The 21,004-nt window shown below is 43.9% G+C and overlaps 1 protein-coding gene across 3 annotated transcripts in view; it reads right to left on the reverse strand.

The window, feature by feature from the left end:
• The window catches only part of KIAA1217 (KIAA1217 ortholog), a 263,677-nt gene that overhangs the window by 125,686 nt on the left and 116,987 nt on the right, over positions 1–21,004 (reverse strand). For all 3 annotated transcript variants that reach the window (XM_018557958.1, XM_018557957.1, XM_018557956.1), the window contains exon 3: positions 17,936–18,131. In XM_018557958.1, coding sequence (XP_018413460.1) covers positions 17,936–18,131 — 196 coding nt within the window. The remainder of the gene's footprint in view (positions 1–17,935; positions 18,132–21,004) is intronic.

Below are 21,004 nucleotides of genomic sequence, written 5' to 3' on the forward strand. Positions count from 1 at the left end.
TTTCTGAAGATACGGGTAAACAACGCGATTTAACAGCCTTTGAACGCGGGATGATTGTTGGCGCTCGGAGCCATGGAGCGAGTATCAGCAAAACAGCAGAATTCGTTAAATGTTCAAGAGCAGCTGTTGTTAAAGTGTTTAAAGACTGGACCGTCAGCCGAAAATCTGGGTCTGAACGTGCAAATTGTGTCCGTCAGCGACTAGTCAATGTTAGGGCAGAACGGAGAGTGGCAAGACTGGTACAAGACAACAGAAGGGCAACAGTGCAGTGTCAGATTCCTCGCATCACCTTTCAACATCTCGTGGAGTCACGGAGCGGACCAACAAAGTCATCTTGTGGAGTCACGAGGTGGCCCAACGAAGTACTGATGGGGTGGTCGTAATAATCTGGCCACTCAGTGTATACACACAAACATACACACACACACAGAGTCTTGCATAATGGTGGCCAACTAACTAGATGTTAAGGTATTCAGCAAGTACAATAATAATCTGATCTTAGCACACCGGCACCATGGTGCAGAGACCGGTAGAAATACTCCCTTGTGTGATATTTTACTATGATGAATATTTCACTAAGTGTGTATACACAGCGCAGCGTGGTCATGGAGTGAAAGATAAAGAGTATATTGATTTTGGTAATTACAAGTAATTAAGTATAATAAAATATAAATTAACACTAACACCATTTTCCATTGTCAGACAATGTCTAATTAAAGAACTTTTCTTGCTAAAAAAATAGCAAGATAATAAAGGTAGTTTGATACACCACCCTCTTCGTAATATTTTGCTTATGCATATAAATTTGATGTAGCCATTGCACTTAGAGGGGAAGGGTTACATTTCGGATTGTTTTATTTACAAATATACAGTATCATGGTACCCAATTACTAAGGTCTTAGGCCCCATTCACACTGAGCGTTTTATCGCACGGATATCGCGGATATTTACTGCGCGATATCGCTCTCCAATGCATGGCAATAGGGCTCTGTTCGTCGCTGTCGCGGGTGGTGGGTCGCTACAACAGGACCCTTTTTGGAGCGGATTTCGGCACTAGTCTACTTTGCTCAATGCAACCATTTGCGCGATATCGCGCAATAAAATATATATGGCGCAAAATTACAATCGCTCGACAATCGCATAATTTGCAATATGCTCAGTATGAATGGGGCCTTAAAAGTGAACCCGTGGCCAGGATATAGACATGCAAGGATTTACATACCCTTAAAAGGCAGTAACCCAGATTTAAATCAAGCCCTCACTGACTCTTGTAGCTGCAGGCACTGCGGAGCAATTAATCCTCAAATTTCACAACAGAAACAATTAAGTTGTTTAAGTCCTTCTCAGCTGCCCAGCTCACCCTGCTCCCCACTTCCAGCAGTAACTCAGCAGCTCAGCTCTCCCTGCTCCCAGCAGTAACTCAGCAGCTCAGCTCCCCCTGCTCCTCCTCTCAGCAGTAACTCAGCAGCTCAGCTCACCCTGCTTCCCACTTCCAGCAGTAACTCAGCAGCTCAGCCTGCTCCCCCTCCCAACAGTGACTCAGCAGCTTGGCTTACCCTGCTTCCCTTTCCCAGAGCTCTTGCTCTGTGTTTACATTAGAAAATGGAAGACTGGAAAGCATCTGAATCACTGCTGGCAGGAGGAAACTGACTGATGGGAGGGGTGGCAGGGTTAGATGAGCTGCTTAAATCCCTACTGGATGGGAGGAGCTGAGCTGGCTCCCCCCTTTCACCCAAGCCATTTCTATGCATCCACCTAGGCCACCCCACTGTGCCTCAGATACCCTTTGTGTAGCCTCAGCCCACTCACATACAGTTTCTGCTTGCAAGGGCTGCAGCAGACAAGAGACTGTCACTGCGGGTTAGAAAGTACATTTCTACACACAGGCGCAGCAAGCAAAGGTACGTTTTGCAAGAGCCTGCTCTGCAACACATGCTGGCAGCCTGGCAGGAGGGTAAGAGTGAGGAGGGGAGCCCACTGAGTAGTATCAACACAACCTTCTATCTTCTAGTGTGCCTGCCGGGAGCAAGAAGCTGTTGGATGTTCAGGACATGTAGCAGCAGACTTCCCAGTTCTGGATCCTGTGTGAGACAAACTGTAGGACACGGACACTGCCGGACAGTGTCCAATATTCCAGGACTGCTCTGTAGGATCCAGGACACCTGGAAACCATATGAATGATATGAGGAAATTAGGACCAGAATGTAGAAAGTTTTCAGGTTTGAGTTCGAAGCTTGAAGTTTATTTTCTGAGAAGTTTTGTGCCAGTGGAAAGGCTAAAAGAGAGGAGCAGCATTGGAGGCGTGGGAAGAGGTGGATGAGTCAGGTAGCAGAGTACAGGAAGGATTGGAATGGTGCCAGCCAGTTCCCTGGTAGTCCACAAATGAGTTACAACAGTGAAGCCTGTGTGCACACGTATACCCAGATCGTGAATATCTGCATGCAAATCCACTAATTCCAACCTACATCCCCAAGGTCATTATAGTGTATTTCTGAACATCGCCCCCTCGCCATCTCCAGAGTAAGAAAACAGGGAGTTTCAAAAAGAATAAAATAATTTTAACAATGTTTTCATGCATTTTAATGCCGGATTGTGTTTTCCTTATTATTATAAATTACTTGGGGTGAAATATGTCATTATAATGAATTAAAACAGTAACATATGCCAGTGTTTCATATTTAATTCTAATTAAACAATGTTATCATTTTAATAAAAATAAATAAATAACCATATTAAGAATACAAATGTTTCAGTACTTTACGATGTGCAAGATCCGATAGAATTGTTACCGTACCTATTAGAATAATATCAACTCTGCTTTATTCCTATGCAATGAAGGAGCAATACATTTACTTTATAATCTAATCCATATTTTTCCTTGAATTATGGCATACAATAAAATAAAGATATAACATTAAATGGAGCTCTCATTATTATTCATGACCCTACACACTGTCGGTATGCACAGTGATATATGTCTGGAGTGCGTGCAGCTAGTCAAAAGCTCATGTGTGTGGACCAGAGTTGAAAGTGAACATATGAACAGTCTAAAGAGGTTTATTCCACTAAGTTGACACAGGATATTTAAAGAGAACCAGTCATTACTCATCATTGAGGATATTCAACTGTTTGACTGGTTTAGGAGATATGATGTCACATCCAGGCCCGGATTCCCCACAAGGCCACGGGGCGTGGAGTCCCCCGACGCCCGGAACATACAGTTCCGGCAGCCGGGCGGTAAGTTGCTTTCTACATTTAGTCCTGCTTTGGGAAGGCAGGAGTAAATGTAGTGTGGGGAATCCGCTCGCTCGTTAACAAGTGATTGCGGCGATGGCGGCGCAATCACTTGTAAAATGTGTGCTGCCGTCCGCCCTCCCCCCCACCTACCCTCTCTGCTGGCTCTGTCTTTGGGACTCTGTCCTCCCCCCGACCGCCAAGTCTGTCTCCTGTCCCTGCCGCCAATGTACACAGTGAGAGGGAAGAGCTGTGCTCTTCCCATCTCAGCTGTGACAGGAGTTCTAGCACACAGAGTCAATAAAGAGAACCTGCCACCTCCAATTGCTATCACACAGGGGATTGTTTTCTCCTGTGTGATAGCAATAAAGTTAAGTGAATCCTGACATCCGGTTGCCATTCTCCATTGATTTGGGGGGGAGTTCGGTTGGCGGGGAGGGGGCGCATTGCGGAACCTGGTCTTGGGACGGCAGGGAGAGCAAATCCAGCCCTGGTCACATACCATATCTGATTGTATGAGGGAGGTACTGTATATGCAAAATAATTTATACCTGGAGTTCATTTTTAATTGTTAGTTGCGTTGGATTAATGTACACACCTTAACGAATTTAAGGCAGCCTATTATGAACAGGCTTGTCAGCTCACCACAACAAATTTAAAAAGGTGTATGACCCTCTTTTAACAAGGTAGCGCACAATAATGAATGGTATATTGTGCTACTGCACAATGCATTGGAGAGCCGCTTAGAATGAATAGCACTGCAACAAACTGCACATAGAGCAGGTGTGTTGCCAAGTGTTGTAGAAATGCATGTAACACGCACATATTAGCGTGCACTGCCACAATGTGTGCATGGGCCCTTAGTGCTCTTTGTATTTAAAAATTTTCCTCTTTTTTTGTGTATTTTAATGATATTTACGTACTTTTTTTACTTTTTTTCCCCACTGTTTTATTTTAATTTCTGTAAAATAAATAAATAAAATAATGGGGGCTTTTTTTTGCCCCAAGAACCAGTCCAGGATAGTTGAAAGGACGTTACATTCAGAGTCATTTAAAGCTCATTGCCCTATTAATAACTGTCTTAATTTCACCTTTCCTATTGACTAAATGCATTTGCCAAAATGGAGAACTTTCCCCCAAAATCTCCCGCCTTTCACCTAACTTTCAGAGAAATAAAAACTCTCGATTTCACACATTGATAGCCAGGTAGTTTAACACTACAGCCAAAGACTTTCAGATGGAGTGAGCCTTTAAATTGTGTTTTTTTTTTTAAATGACCACCCATGGTAAGCTATATGTCAGACATTGATCCGTGATCACGGCTCTTACTGCCCTATGCAGAGGAGCAGAGATGCATGCGTTAGTAGGTGCGATACCAATCTAAAAGAGTGAATAAAGCAGATCCTTGCTAGCAGAATTCATTGTTTTAGCACAGGGAGAGGCTGCCTAAATTCTTGATAATTAACCAAAAGCAGATTAGGTTTCTTTGTTACACATGTATTTTGCTAAACGTTCGGCAAAGCTCATCCTTGCAGGACCGATGGGAAATGCTGCCTTTGTTTTGTTTTGTACATCTCCAGGCAGTATATTTTGGCAATAAAACTGTTGTAGTTGTTCATATCGCTCAGAGATAGCCAAGTGGGAAAGTTATGGTCATACAGAGAATTGTACATAAACACAGGAACATAAATTACCATCAGAATATAGGGCATCTTCATTTCATTTATATTAATCGATCGACCAAACATAAAACATGAGGATATAGATGTCAATGACGGGTCCATTTAGTATTCTGAAATTGTGCAGCTTGAATTCGGTTAAATAAAGTCACATCAGGTTAATTACCACCAAAACTCTCTAAAAATCCCATGCAAGAAGTACAGGAATACCTCGCTTCTGCTCGCGAACAATCCGGTTCGCAAACAGAAATTTCGGCAAAATGTTGCTTCCGTTCGCGAACTTAGGTGGCGAACACGTGGTCATGGCTTCCTGTAGTCGAGATCGCGGTCGCAGACAGACCTGTACACACATGCTGTGAAGCTTTTTTGTGTGCTTTTATTATTATTATTATTCAATCCAGCATGGCTCCAAAGAAAGTGCAGAGCAAGCATGGTGGTAAAAAAAAAAAAGTGCAGAGCGGTAATGTAGGGGACAAGTCCGTGCAGAGCGGTAATGAAGGTAACCAGAATGTGCAGAGCGGTAAATTTGATTCGTATTGCTTGTATGGGAGGGAACATAAGGAGGGGTTATGGAGATGAGGGGAAGGGGAAAGTGGTGATGTCAGCATGAAGTCTAGTCCAGCAGAGGAGATCTGGGTAGGCCTAATATCACTGCTTGGGATTTCAGTGCAGCAGAGGCACAGTGGTGTCACAGTGTTGTCAGCCCACCTAGGAAATTAGAATTTCTGGTACTTGCAGCTTTTTAGAGGAACAGCATATGGAGAAATGTGCATCCCTCACAGAGATGTACTGAATAGTTGTTTTTTTTTGTATCTTGCCCAGACATACACTTTATGCATTGTCCCAGTATAGTAAACTAGGACCAATAGAAGAAAACATTCTATGATCCGAGGTGATCCTACAAGAAGGGTGCTGCTTAGGGCAGCAAGATTTGGCTGCATTCCAGCCCTCCTGGCAAACATGGCAAATGCCAGAACTGCCTGTTAAAGCCACTTCTGCTAACCAGGTGTCTTGCATGAAACGCAGCACGTTTTGTTCTAAACCGCCGTAATCATTGACAGCTTCGTGCCGTGAGATCCTGGCAGGTTTTGATATAAAAAAAATGTTTTAAAATGCAAACAGGCAAACAAATGATTATTTCTGGGGGGAAAGAATAAAGATAATTATGTAGTTTAGATTTTACCTGCTATGATAACAAGCTCGCTATGCAAATAAGACCTCTAATGGCTTTGTGAACTGGAGATGAGGGAACGTTTGCACGGATGAGAGGAAGTATGCACACAGTAATATGTGTGTAGATGTGCAGTTGTCTGCCTAATGAGGAATAATCACAATCATTTATCAATGATGATGCAAAGCTACTGCTTGCAAATTTCTGTTGTAAAGACCAAAATAACTGTAATTATTGACTAATCACAGAGCGATGGTTCTAATAACGGAGTTTTTGGATGCTTTGCTAATATAAACATAATAGATCAAGATTTCATGTGTCAGAGAATACAGCCAGATAGTCATCTACCAGCACGCTTCTCCAAGTAGGTGCGCTTAAACATGAAATGTAAACAGAAATATCTACCTGTTTACACGGCATACACTAGACACCCTTTAACAGTATATAACATCTCCAGGCAGCCCAGGCTAAAATGTAAAAAAAAGGTCAATGGAAAAAAAAGAATGTGTGGCTCTCCTGAATCCCTAGCAGACCCTTATTCCAGATACAGGCCTGGTATCGTTTTTGAGGGGGGTCCGCACTCAAAAACAAAAAAAAATAGGGTTCCTTGATGATATAAGAGTCCCCCCTATCACATAAGAGTTTCTCCCTTTCACATTAGAAGTCCCCTTCACATCAGAAGCCCCCTTCACATTAAAAGTCCCCTTCACACCAGAAGCCTCAGTCCCCCCTTCACAACAGAGTCCTACCATCACCATCATCATCAGGAGCAAACTTCCATCCTTCTTTGAATGGATCTCACCTTCTCTGGATTACCGTAATCTATTTTCCTGGTGCTGGAGGCCTGCACCATTGAAAGCCATGACGTTGTGTGAAAACTTCGGGACGCCCCTCACAAACCCAGAGGAATCCCAGGGTCCTAGATGGCCAAGATGTTGCTTTTTACAATATTTGGAAAGATTACTCTAAATTTTGCAAGCTAAGTGAAGGGCTGCATGACTTGGGTGGGCTTGGGAAGGCACATGGAAGGGTTCAAGGAACAGGATTGGTCAGTTTTCGGCCCCATTTACACAGGACATTCTGAGATTCCTGCAGCAAGAACCTACAGATGTTTTGCGGCAGGAATCCCAGGTGTCCCCATTCAACCTAAAACAGAAGTCATCAACTTGCGCAACTAGATCAATTGTTTTTGGTCTATATATTGATAGTATCAAAGGAATTCCAGTTATACTGGTAAATAATCCAGAGAAGATGTATGCACTGATCCTGCAGCCTGGTTAGTTGGATAGGGAAACATCCATGTGACAGCACTGTGAAGAAAACATAAAAAACCACCGCACAGATCTAAGTGCAGTATAAAAGTGACTGTTTAATAAAAACTTTTAACCTTGTTAAAGGAGAACTATGGAGTTAAGGCTTTTCCCCATAGTTCTCCTTAGGGTAACGGGAGGACACAAACTAGCGTCATCCCGTCACCCTAGGCTGTAGCTCGCGGTATACTGAGACGCCGCAGCTGAAGCGGATACCGACAATTATGTCTGGATACGCCCAGCTGCGTGACTGACAGCTGGCTCTGCCTATCTAGAGGCAGAGCCAGCTGTACCCGCCCCCTCCCCCGTCCGTTCCGCCAGTCAGCGCTGGCGGATCGGAGCGAGGAGGGGGGAATCCAGCTCCTCCCCTGCCACGGCAGAGAGCCGTGACAGGACCGAGAGGCGAGCGAACGCCGGGATGTGTTCGCTCACCTCCCGATCTCCTAAGCCGACCTGTGACACTCTCATTGTCACAGGTCGGCTAGAACTATCAGGTGAGTGAAAAGCACTCACCTCATAGTTCTCCTTTAAACAGTCACTTTTATACTGCACTTAGATCTGTGCGCCAGTTTTTTATGTTTTCTTCACAGGTGTCCCCATTCAGATGTGGCCGCTGTACCCATTGAAGTAAATGACCAGGTGACAGCGAGCGCATCTGTTGGTGGCAGTCTGCATGTAATTGTATATGATACGATTACTTGCGATTTGGGATATATGATTGACCCTGGACATAGGACAGATGCGTCCAGTGACAATCAGCTATTGCAAACTGCATGTCATTGTACCATGTGTGATTTTATGCGGACAGCTGCTGACAGATGCGGCCGCTGGACCCAGTGACGTAAATGACAGGGTAGGTCCTTCATTTGCCACATGCTCTTTTCTGGAGATAAGGCATCTGGGACAGGGAGGGACGAGCGACACAGATACCTCAAAGTAGAACATCTTGGATTCAGCACACTGATATTTAGACTTGATGGAAGTAAGGCTCCATTCACACTTCGATTCCTGTGGCAAGAACCTATGTATTCCTGCGGCAGGAATCCAAGGTGTCCTGTTCAAACGCTGCCACTGTACCCATTGATGTAAATGACAGGGTGACAGCGGCCGCATCTGTCAGCAGCTGTCCGCATAAAATCACACATAGTACAATTACTGTACATGCAATTTAGAACAGGACACCTGGAATTCCTGCCCCAGGAATCCGTAGGTTCTTACCACAGGAATCCCAGAATGCCTTGTGCGAATGGGACTTAAAACAGACATTTACTGCAATATTCACCTTCAACACAGAGATGTTTCCAGCAGTACTTTTGTTCTGCTGTTAAATACCCCGAGTCTAATAGCCAGCATCATTCAACCAACCTCCTCTGAGCCCAAGTCATCCTGGGCCTGCTCCAGTCTTTGACTGCACAGTGATGGTGAAGCAGCACAGTGATGAGCTCATCTGTCTGTCACTTTGCTTTCTCCTCCCATCAACATACTTCTTGTCAGCACATGAAATGATTGACTCCTTATACTGCTTCCTCCTCTCATACTCCAGCCCTGCTGTACAGGGACAGCAAGAGGGCTGATATCCAGTCATATTAAAGCATTTACACGTCTTGCATTTAAATAATAAATGTAATGTTTACAGAACTGCATGAATTTGTGCCTTTTATATCTGCCTGGAGTTCAGCTTTAATTTTGCTAGAAGTTGCAGATAAAATGCATGGTTGTAAGACTTTGCATTAAAGGCTAAATAAAATGAAATTAAAGGGAAGGAAGTGTTGTGCGGCCAATTCAAACAAGAAAAATGTCTGTTTGGGGTAACGTTAATGTTATGGTTCATAGAAGGGTAATTAAAGGCTCGGAAGTAACTAGTTCTGGTTCACAGTCAGGCCTTTGGTAAAAGGCTGAGAACACAACGTGACCCATTTCTAATGACTTGTAAGCAGCCACATACAGAGAGGAGATGCTGGCGAGTAGTCTTCCTGGCAGCCTTGGCCTCAGGTTATTGTTCTCATCCTCTACATGTCTGGGTGTGTTCTCTGCTGCCCAGGGGGAACTGGTGTGTCTGCCCTGTCATTACCATCACTGAGATCATTCAGCCTCCTTATGATTTATTCTGTTCTGCATATTTCTTTCTCTCCCTTATTATGTTACAGCAAGCGCGTCCTGTATATGCCCTGCGGACTTTATCCTAGTGTGATCATTTGTCTGTTTCACATTTACAGTCTGCATGAGAACCTGTCACGCCATTATGAAGCCTTAGTGGTATAATATGACTGCAGTGTAAAGTGCTGCAAACGAAACGTAACATGGAGGTAGGGATGCCACCTGTCCAGGATTCACCTGGACAGTCTGGGTTTTGAATTTTAATTTGAAAATTAAGATAGGGTCACTATTTACATATGAATAAGCCACGGCTCATTCTCCCGCAAAAATGGTCATGCGTCGTTAGAGTGTTCGGGTTTCACTTGAAGAAAAGGTGCCAACCCTACAAGGAGGGTAACTATTCAGGTACAAATATTAGTCTCTATACTTAGCCTAATGGCCCATTTTAACAGGTTTTGGAAATGCATCTTGCAGGTGCAGTCTGCTTGCATTTGAGATCAGTTTGAGACAGTTCATTGAAAGCTGCATTTGACTTGCAGCTGACTTCCTTCTGAACTGCACTTGACCTGCTTCTAAGCTGAATCAACCTCATTTTGTGTTCCTATTGACTTGATGGGGAGAGAAGCAGCTCTTTTGTAAACAAAGCCCAGTGCCAAACGCCAGACAGCAGATATAGGAGCATTTTGCAGCTGCTGCCATGTGATTACTCACACAGTATTGTCCAATTCTCTATCTGGCAACGACCCTCATAGGTACAGGTCAACTTCAGCTAACAAATGAGATTATGAGTATAGAAATCCAGCCAGTGCAGCTCCAAGCCTGCAGATAACAACAAATGGATGCCTGTATATTTCATCCTGTATCTCTTTATTGCTCAATCTAGTTATTGCAGACCTTGCAGTCTGCAGTACCTTAGATTTATATGGTAGCACCCAACAAATCCTAATTCACAAGACCTAACCAACACATAAACAAATACTTCCATTACACCCATGGCTACCATTCATTTGCCTGGGAGAGAGTGACATCATTCAGAGGATCCTAGGAAAGCAGAGGATCTCACAAGAAGGTGTCCCTGCACAGGTCTTACATGACACAGACTGCAAGGTTGCCTTCAACAAAGCTGCAGCTCATATGGCCATGGCCACCAGGCTGAGAATGGGGCACATCACCACCAAGGCATGAGGATTAAATGTATTTAAAGAAAAGATTGTTCTTCCTGCATATCGAAGTCTGACCATTTTCCCTTTTATTCCTCCAGTGCAATCCCAAGATCAGGGGTAGGGAAACTCTGGCCCTCCAGCTGTGGTGCAACTACATATCCCATGAGGCACTGCAAGACGCTGACAGCCACAGGCATGGCTCCTGGAGGCAGATGCGTGGTGGGATTTGCAGTTTCACCACAGCTGGAGGGCCGGAGTTTACCTACCGCTGCCCTAGATAATAGTGGCAGGATCCCAGCTGCAGGGTCTTAGAGGGCAGGCTTTTAACCACGTTGTTTCACTTAGTGGTTCTACCTGAACTCTGATTATCCTACTGCAAAAATAAATTACATCACTGATGCCTAGGCATCAGGTCGTGTGACAGGCACCATAATAAACCAGAAAAGTGTGTTCTGCATGACACTTAAAGTCTTCTTTTGTCATCTATAAATTTAAGGTAAGTGGATAGGATATTATTTTCCTATAGTTCCCTTTAAGCAGAACTGAATCGAGCAGTACTATAAGTAGTACTTAGGTATATGTGATATTAAAAAAACAAAACACAAAAGGATATGGTATATTGGAGATAAAGCATTAGTGATAAGGATACAGAATCAGATCAAACAAATATCCATTGCCCAGGAAAGTCATTTAAAAAAAATACTTTTTATCTTCTTTATTTAGAGGGTATTTTTTCAGGGTGAATTTAGGATAATCTAGGTTATCGTATTGTTGTGTTTAGGGATGTTCAGATACCAAGTACCGTACTCAGTACAAGTACAAGTACAGATACTTTTCCAGCTCCAAGACCAGACTAGAGAAAAATTCAAAAGTTAGGAGGCCGCTGTCATTTGTAAGGAGCACACGGAGCTCCTAGGATTTGTACATCTCTGTTGTAATGTATGATTTTTGTTTGAATAAATATATAAGGGATGCACCAATACCAATTTTTCAAGTACTGATACATTTTTGTTTGTTGTCATGTGACAGTTTTTCTAAAACAATACAGACTAATGATTTCAGGACAGTGGTGGAGCACCAGAGCCAGGTCCCAGCTGCAACTGCTGCAACCTTGGTAGTTCTCATGAAAATGGCAAGTATCGGCACTGGTATCTGAACATCCCTAGTTGTGTTTTTTTCCCCCCCTTTTTTTTGTCTATTGGGTTATTTGTGTACTGTTGTTGTTTCTTTTTAACGAATGATGTCTAATGACTAATCAGGGGCCACTTTTTTTTGGTGTAAGATAGAATCGTTTAATGGATCTTTGGTAATCTTCAGAAGCCATTTAAAGCCCACGGCACCTTTAAAAAAGACCCTTTCACCTTACCCATTGACTCTAATGCATATATATTTATAAAATATATCAGTAAATCAAGGTTTGTTTGTTTTTTTACTTTATTGCCATAGGAATGGATTATGTTTTTACTCCTTCGGATTGTATTAATATTGACTGAGCTTATAAAGCCATTATAAATAAAGATACTCACTTAAGAATGCATGAAGTATGCTGATATGGGCTGTCATCCAGGCTCTTCTACTAACCCTCATCCAGTGTGCTCAGTAGACTATCTATGTAATATCACAGATGAAAGAGTGGAAGATGTAAAGCGTCATGCAGTGTGAAATCCTAGTTATAAGGATGTGTGCAGGCTGGCTGTCACCGCCAAATACTCCTACTCAATTACACCTCTAAATAAAAGCTTTAGGACATGTATTGCTGACAAGACTCTGCTTAATACTTATTACTGAGCCAACCAATATGACTGGTAAACAGTAACAAATGGGATCTGGTTATAGTTCGGAATTCTCCTCTAAGGCCACTTTCACACTGTCAGTTCCGAACAGCAGGGGACCCGTGCATGGGTCCCCTGCTGATCGGAGCAATTCAGAAGGGATGTCATTATCGTGACATCTGTATCCATCCATCTTAGGATGGAGGAAAAAACTGAGTTGTGGGGACCCATGTTAGGTCTATGGGTAGTCAGATGTAAGCGCATCAGATTACCCCCCAATCCCTCACAATCAGTTCCGCTCCATTTTGTTTTCTGGACCTAGATGTTGTTGGGGGTGATCGGATGTAGGCAGACGCACTAGTCTATGGCCAGCTTACATAGTACTTAAAAGAGAACTATGGGGTAAGTGTTTTTCCCCATAGTTCTCTTAAGGGTCACGGGGGGGACATAAACTTGCGTCCTCCCGTGACCCAAAGCTCAGTATATATTGTATATACTGAGAGCGCCGCAGACGGGACGGATCCCGACATTACTGTCGAGATCCTCCCAGCTGCGGGAGCGACAGCTGACTCTGCCTATCTAGAGGCAGAGCCAGATGTACCCGCCCCCTCCTCCGTCCCTTCCTCCACTCAGCGCTGGAGGATCGGAGTGGGGAGGGGGGGAATCCCTGCGGGGAGCCGTGACTGACTGTCACGGCTCTCTGCAGGGAGATGATAGAGACGTGAGTGAGCGACGGTATGTGGTCGCTCACTTCACGATCTATTGAGCCGACGTGGGACAGTTTCATTGTCACACATCGGCTCGAACTATGAGGATGAGTGATTTTCACTCACCTCATAGTTCTCCTTTATGCATATGGGAAACGACAACTCTGAGCTAAAAAGCTAAGCAGTGCTGTCAGCTCTTCTCTGCTCTGCCTTCTGGACTTTAGAACACCACCTTCTTATGTTATGGAAATTAAGAGAGCTAGAGGTGTTTTGTAGTTCAGGGGAGAGTATTAAGCAGGGCTGACAACACTGTTTGGGATTGCAATGCAGCAGAGGCAGAGTTGTCATCTCATTACAAAAAGTTAGTAGCTCAGTGGATTCTCAACATGTGCTTTTCTATTCTGCAGAAATTTAAAAAAGAAAAAACATGGGGAAATGTGCACTGATTGCAGTGATATAGCAGTATTGTTGTCAGCCTGCTATGCAAGATCCTTAAAATGCAACTGAAGTCAAAACTTTTCTTTTTCTAGTTTTGGATGGAGTGGAGAGGGATCTACAATTGTCAGGTTTTTATTGCTGTCTGTGTCCCTGTTAGGGAGATTCAGCCTCTCTATCTGCCCTGGTGACTGTTATTACTGATGGTATTTTTGGGTTGCCATGGGAACAGGAATAAATGTTCCAATGGCTACACTAGTTCTGGTGACCCTGCTGACCACCAGGGGTTTTACTCTTACTTCTTTTTGTGGCTTTTGGATAGGAAGTGTAGCGAAATCTCCCTATTGTGAAAAAAAATACTGACGAGAGTAATAATCCTTCTGTATTCTATCCAAAGCTAAAAAAAATAAAAATGTAAAAAGGTGTCAGTTCTACTTTAAGTTGGCCATCGGGCTGCATATTTGATAGACCTGATAGGCAGGCTGTAGAAAGCAGAAATCACCAGCACTCAATGAATAGTATTCAAGTAGTAAACGTCCATTTATTCGGACATGTCGTCACAAACGAATGGACGTTTACTACTTGAATACTATTCATTGAGTGCTGGTGATATCTGCTTTCTACTGTTGATGTGCACGGTGCCATCCGTGATTATCACTGCGAGCACCATCATTGCAATTTGGGCCATGAACGCTGTAAGGAGTGCAGAGGGACCTTCCATTTTCTACGCTGATAGGCAGGCTGACAACGTTGCTGCTAATTGAGAGGCAGTGGCTTAGCGCTGCCAGCCTGCAACAGGAAGTGCCGTTACTTTCAGAATCTCCATGTAAAAAACTTTGCAACAAAGTAAAACAAATGATTTGTTTCAGAAACTGTTAACAGTGAGTCAGGTTGCCAAAACAAATTGAAAAATAGATTTTGGGATTACATACACTTCACCTGTTTCTGCTCTTTCCACTGGTTTCTGCTTTAGCTCAGTAATAATGTAAGCTCAATAACAATGTATCTCTTTAACAAGCGAAGCATGGCGTACTGTTTAAATATTCACAGAGACACATTGTGTGTCTTTTTAAGAAAAGGGATTTATTAAAGATACATCCCTGCGTGTTTTAATCCTTCTCTAACCCTATCAGAATCCCCATTTCTGATATAAGGGAATTGTTCTGTCAGATAAAGTTTTCAAAGGGGTGTGCAGCCATCGTGCTGCTTCTGGATGGGAATACATCAAACAGCAGCCCACACACCTTGCCATTCACAGCGGGCCAACTTCTAATGAATACAAAAAAGTCTGCTCCGGCTGCAGTATCCCCGGCTTCCTGTTTAATTAACTTTGATTCAATCCGTTGTGGCAGCTCCTGGTTTAATAACTACCCAGAATTCAGAAATTATAGTTCCAGCTATGGAAAGAATGTTATCTTATTCAACAAATAACATCGGAATAACGCTTAAATCATAACCTGTCACATTTCTGCTGAATCCGCCTTCTGACTGATGTCTTATTTGGACATCGGTATAGCAGTTCTCAGTGACTTCCTTCTAGAAAACAGCCTCCGGTGTCATTTGTTGACTGCGGTGTTACATAAATAGCCCAATGTAATCAGAAGTGAGTAATATTACAGGGAATTCCTGGGCAGCATTGCACTGTGTACTTGTCATTGTACAGAAGATGATGTACAGGAGGTGGGTGGGGAAGACAAGCAATGTATTCGCATTTTTCAGTTATGCAGGTTTTTGTGTATTTTGGAAAGGTGCGGTTAAAGGGAAACTAAAATGATATTGGGTCATTTCTCCTTTTATTTTATATATCATTTAAATAATATTTTTTTTAATAAGAATGATAAAAAACAATACACATACACACACACACACATACAAACACAGTAAATATGATGCTTGGTCCACTTCAACTGACCTGATTACACCGAGATAAAATCTAATGGGTTACTGTGACTTACTGTACTATGTACACCATCCTAGCATTGGCTGTTAAATAAACCAGACCCTATTGTATAATACACAATTCTGATGCATAAGAGCCCAGTCTTAATATAGCCTGAGCATTGCTTTCTGACGTATATGGACTGATTGAATGAAGTGTGCCACCTGGTGGTCAGACATGTTAAAATTCTTTAAAAAAACTTTAAGAAAGGGCTTATATGCTTTCGGGGTTCACATATGAACAACCTAACAGCATTTCGGTCATATGTGGCACTGCATTATATCTGTGAAGAATTTTTTCTCATGGTTCAACCTGTTAAAAGGCAGAATAATTTACCTACAATGTACAGCAAGCTATGCAAGTGGATAAATAAAGCAGACATGTAAAGGGTCTCTAGCTAACAGACTACACTTTATTTTTGTTTTGTATTTCCCGGCATCTCAACATTTAGCCTCTATGGGTAACTTTTCCCCTTTCAGTTTTGCTGCAGTTTCGGGCTGGATTCACACTTCTCCATTTCTGTGAATTGTGGTAATGTTTGCATGCTAACATGTGTTGTTTCACGTGTGAATATGCATTGTGCTAAGACAGCCTATTCATATTGAAAGGGAAGCCAATGTACAGACATGGACCGAAAACTGGCATGCAGCATTTCTTTCCAGTACAACACACTACAACGCACGCTAGTTAAAGTGCCTTGTGATGTGCTGTAATGCATATGTGTCAGAGAAATTCCCCTTTCCGATGGCACTCCACCCTCCCACCGGGCAGCCTTATGAAATAGAGTTGTAGAAGCATTACAGATTTGCGCTATGTTGCTTGAGATTCTTTTTACAGTGGCATGTGCAATGGAGCTGCATTGCCTTGGGTGCCATTCAAAGTGAACAGAAACAGAGGGGAAGCTATTCAATGGGGACACTTGTTCTGGTGAAAACTTTATAAGGGGGGAATTCCGCTCACTTTGGAGAAATTTCCTCTCAGTCTGAGTTGTGTCTACAGGATAAGACGTTAAAGGAGAACTATGAGGTGAGTGCTTTTCACTCACCTCATAGTTCTACCCGACCTGTGACAATGAGACTGTCACAGGTCGGCTCAGTAGATCGGGAGGTGAGCAAACACATACCGGGGTTCGCTCACCTCTCGATCCTGTGACAGGGGAGGGCCTGGATTCCCCCCCTTCCCGCTCCGATCCGCCGGTGTTCGCTCACTTCTCGATCCTGTCACGGCTCTCTGCCGTGACAGGGGAGGGGATGGATTCCCCCCTCCCCGCTCTGCCAGCGCTGACTGGCGGAACGGACGGGGGAGGGGGTGGGTACAGCTGGCTGTGCCTCTAGATAGGCAGAGCCAGCTGTCACTCACGCAGCTGGGCGGATCTCGACATCGATGTCGTTTTTTTCCTCCCGTTACCCTAAGGAGAACTATGGGGAAAAGCCCTGACCCCATAGTTCTCCTTTAAGGGCAATCTCCCCAGTTTAAATGAAATGACTGACCTGATGAGGGTTTTATCCATTCTCTACTCTGTCTGCGGTGCAGTGGCTTAGTGATTAGCATGTATGTGTTGCAGCATTAGGGTCCATGGTTTAAATGTTGGCCATGACACTATCTGCATGGAGTTTGCAGGTTCTCCTTGTGCTTGGGTGGGTTTTTTCTCAAACTCCAAAGACGTGCTCAGGCATCTCACCCTGAAAAAAGTCATTTCAGGGAGGTGTCCTTCTCATTTCAGGGAGGTGCCAATTCTGACCTGCTGCCGTCAGGATAAAAAAAAAGACAGAACAACAGACGGCATAGAAATTGCTATTGGCTATTTCAATTTGCAATAGCCAATAGCAAGCTGGCTATTGCACCCGACCATTGCTGTTGTCGCTCTATCTCCCTTCAGCTGCATATGAATCTACATAGACCCGCCTCTGTCCCGCCTCTCTGGAAGCTCCGGTTTTCAGTTAGTTAGAGACACAACACCGGTCTTGACATTTAAAATTTAGTTATATGTGCAGCTACCCCGAAAATAAGACCTAGCGCTATCTTCAGGGATTTTTGTAATATAAGACCTACCACAGAACTAGGTCTTATTTTCGGGGTAGGTCTTATATTACAGAAATCCCTGAAGATAGCGCTAGGTCTTACTTTCGGGGTAGGTCTTACTTTTGGGGAAACACGGTAGTTATCTTGAAGAATATTAAAAGCACCAGCAACACACTAAAGACATTACCAAATCTATACATTCAGACTCATTTAGAATGATAAAGCCGGGCTTGTGGAAAACCAATCAATTTCTGAGCTATATGAAACTATTAATTCCATACGACAGTGTAGAGCTGGTAGCCGAGCTTTATATAGAAGAGCCTCCTCAGAACAGTGCAGATTGTAGGACTATCTTGATGAGCTCTCATTGAAAACAGGGAAATCGTAAAGACGAAAAGAATCTTACCTAGTGACCGCTCTTTCGTCTGATTGGTTGATCTGACGACGGGGAGGCTGGCCCTTGTTCGGCTGCCCCTGACAAAAGGCAATGTGGACTCCCCTTCAAACATGGCGTCTCCTGAGTCAGCCAATGCCTCCGAGAGTTGTTCAGCCGGCTCTCCCAGGCTTGGCTGAGGGCTGGAGGACAGCTTTGGGCTCTTCGTCTGAAAAATAAATTGAAACATCACAAGATTAGCTTGGAAAAAGAAACTTGGACTGGCACCTATGCACACATTGAGCAGCCCACACCTGTGTACACTTAGAAAACCCACATCTGTGCACACTGAGTATCCCACACCTGTGTACACTAAACAGCCCATACCTGTGTACACTGAGCAGCTGAAACCTGTGCACACTGAACAGTTCACACTTTTGCGCACTGAGGAGCCCACACCTATGCAGATTGAGCTGTGCACACTTTTGCATACTGAGCAGCCCACACCAGTGCACACTAAGCAGTACACACCTGTGAACACTAAGCAACCCACAACTGTGCACATTGAGCAGCCCACACCCATGTACACTAAGCATCCCACTCCTGTGTACACTGCGCAGCCCACACTTGTGTTCACTAAGCAGCCCACACCTGTGTCCACTGCACAGCCCACACCCATGTACACTGAGCAACCCACACCTGTGTACACTGAGCAGCCCACACCGGTGCACACTGAGCACTTCACACTTTTGTACACTGAGCAAGCCACACCAGTGAACACTGAGCAGTACACACCAATGTACATTAGGCAACCCACACCTGTGTACATTGAGCAGCTCACATCCATGTACACTAAGAGACCCACACCTGTGCACACTGAGTAGCCCACACCTGTGCACACTGAGCAGCCCACACTGGTGCACACTGAGCAGCCCACCCCTGTGCACACTGAGCAGCCCACACATGTGTACACTGAGCAGCCCACACCTGTGCACACTGAGCAGCCCACACTGGTGCACACTGAGCAGCCCACCCCTGTGCACACTGAGCAGCCCACACATGTGTACACTGAGCAGCCCACACCGGCGCACACTGAGCCGCCCACACTTGTGCACACTGAGCAGCCCACCCCTGTGCACACTGAGCAGCCCACACATGTGTACACTGAGCAGCCCACACCGGTGCACACTGAGCAGCCCACGCCGGTGCACACTGAGCAGCCCACACCGGTGCACACTGAGCAGCCCACACTTGTGCACACTGAGCAACATGGAACAAATGATTCCCAATGGTGTAAGCAACAGAAGTAGCTATAGTCGTAATGATTACTTCAGTTGTATGTGATTGATTGCTGCTATGTGCTATAAATGTTACTTGTGTAGCTTACAGCACAGAGAGACACTTGTTCCATTTGTATAGTAAGCAACTAATGCTAGAGCTTTTAGTAGCATGACTTAGATCCTAAATATGAGCCGTGCAGCTCTAGTCCTAGAATCTACACTGAACAAGGCCCGGCTGTCCTCCACTTGATAAAATATATGATTCCTTTCCCTTTCTTTCTGTTATTTCTGCAACTCAGTACTTCAGGCAGTGATCCTGCCAAAAACAAACTTCCTGTCCTGGAGTACTCACTCAATGTACCGTATCTTTGGAAGAAGCAGTGTACCATAGGGGTGGGGATGTTCTGTAGTTCACAGAGGTGAACTGGGCAGGGCAGATAACGCTGCGTGAGATAACATTGCACGGTGCACAGGGAGTTATTAGCTGACTGGATCAGCAGCAGGACCAACAGGCATTTATTTGCAGTTAAAGAACAGATATAACAAAACGCTTTTATTGGTATACTGTATATAAGAGAGAAGTTCATTGTTAGGGTTTACGTCCACTTTAACAAATATGGCGTTTCACATTAATATGGTGTCCCCCAGCTGTGACAGATAAGTGAGTGACAGATCCCCGGAATACTTTGTAACAATGTAAGTGATTACTGCCGCTTTGTTTAACCAGATGTATTATGTTATTAAATCTATTTCTACATAGCTCGGGATTCTAAGAATACGTTTTATTAGTCGGAGCGCGCTGCCTTCCAACCGTTGCCGGCTTCTGTTGCCGCTATTAAATCATAATTATATGACAGAAATAACCAGCGCTGAAAGAGACCATCTGGAGGTCACGTCTGTGTCATGTCGCCCGTACAATATTAGGTATAATCTGGTTCCCGCTGTGAAATCGACTGCTCATGCTCACTCTGTAATTAACAGGACCCGCTCGCCTCAGTTTTCGCCAGGAATATTATTCCCCGTTATAGTAACAGTAGAACTTGTTCAGGAAATTTCCACGTGTTACCTGCATAATGGTTACCCAAACTCTACAGTCCAAATAACAGAGCCCCATGGGGAATGTAATCAACTATATGGCATTATTATTGGAAAATGTTATGCCAGATTAGGAGCTGGAAGACACGGGGGTTGAATTACTAAAGGAGATTGTTTACTTAACAAAGTGAACGTTTACTTTGGAATGTGTATATTCAATTAACTTATTAAATAAGGTGAACCTGGTACATACCCAATCATGGTGAACCTGGTGAATACCCAAACATGGTGAACCTGATGAATACTCAGTCATGGTGAACCTAATGAATACCCAGTTATAGTGAACATGGGAATACCCAATTATGGTGAACACCCAATTATGGTGACCCTGGTGAATACCCAATCATGGTGAACCTGACGGATGCCCAATCATAGTGAACCTGGTGAATACTCCATTTTGGAGAACCTGGTGAATACCCAGCCATGATGAACTTGATAAATACTCAATCATGGTGACCCTGGTGAATACCCAATCATGGTGAACCTGACGGATGCCCAATCATAGTGAACCTGGTGAATACTCCATTTTGGAGAACCTGGTGAATACCCAGCCATGATGAACTTGATAAATACTCAATCATGGTGAACCTGGTGAATACCCAATTAAGGCGAACCTTGTGAATACCCAATCATGGTGAACCTGGTAAATACCTAATCATGGTGAACCTGATAAATACCCAAATCACTAACCTGCCGAAGGCAGCCGATTTAATAACCTGGCCGAAGT

This window comes from Nanorana parkeri, unplaced genomic scaffold (genome assembly GCF_000935625.1).
Source record: "Nanorana parkeri isolate BGI_ZX_2015 unplaced genomic scaffold, ASM93562v1 scaffold313, whole genome shotgun sequence".
NCBI lineage: Eukaryota > Metazoa > Chordata > Amphibia > Anura > Dicroglossidae > Nanorana > Nanorana parkeri.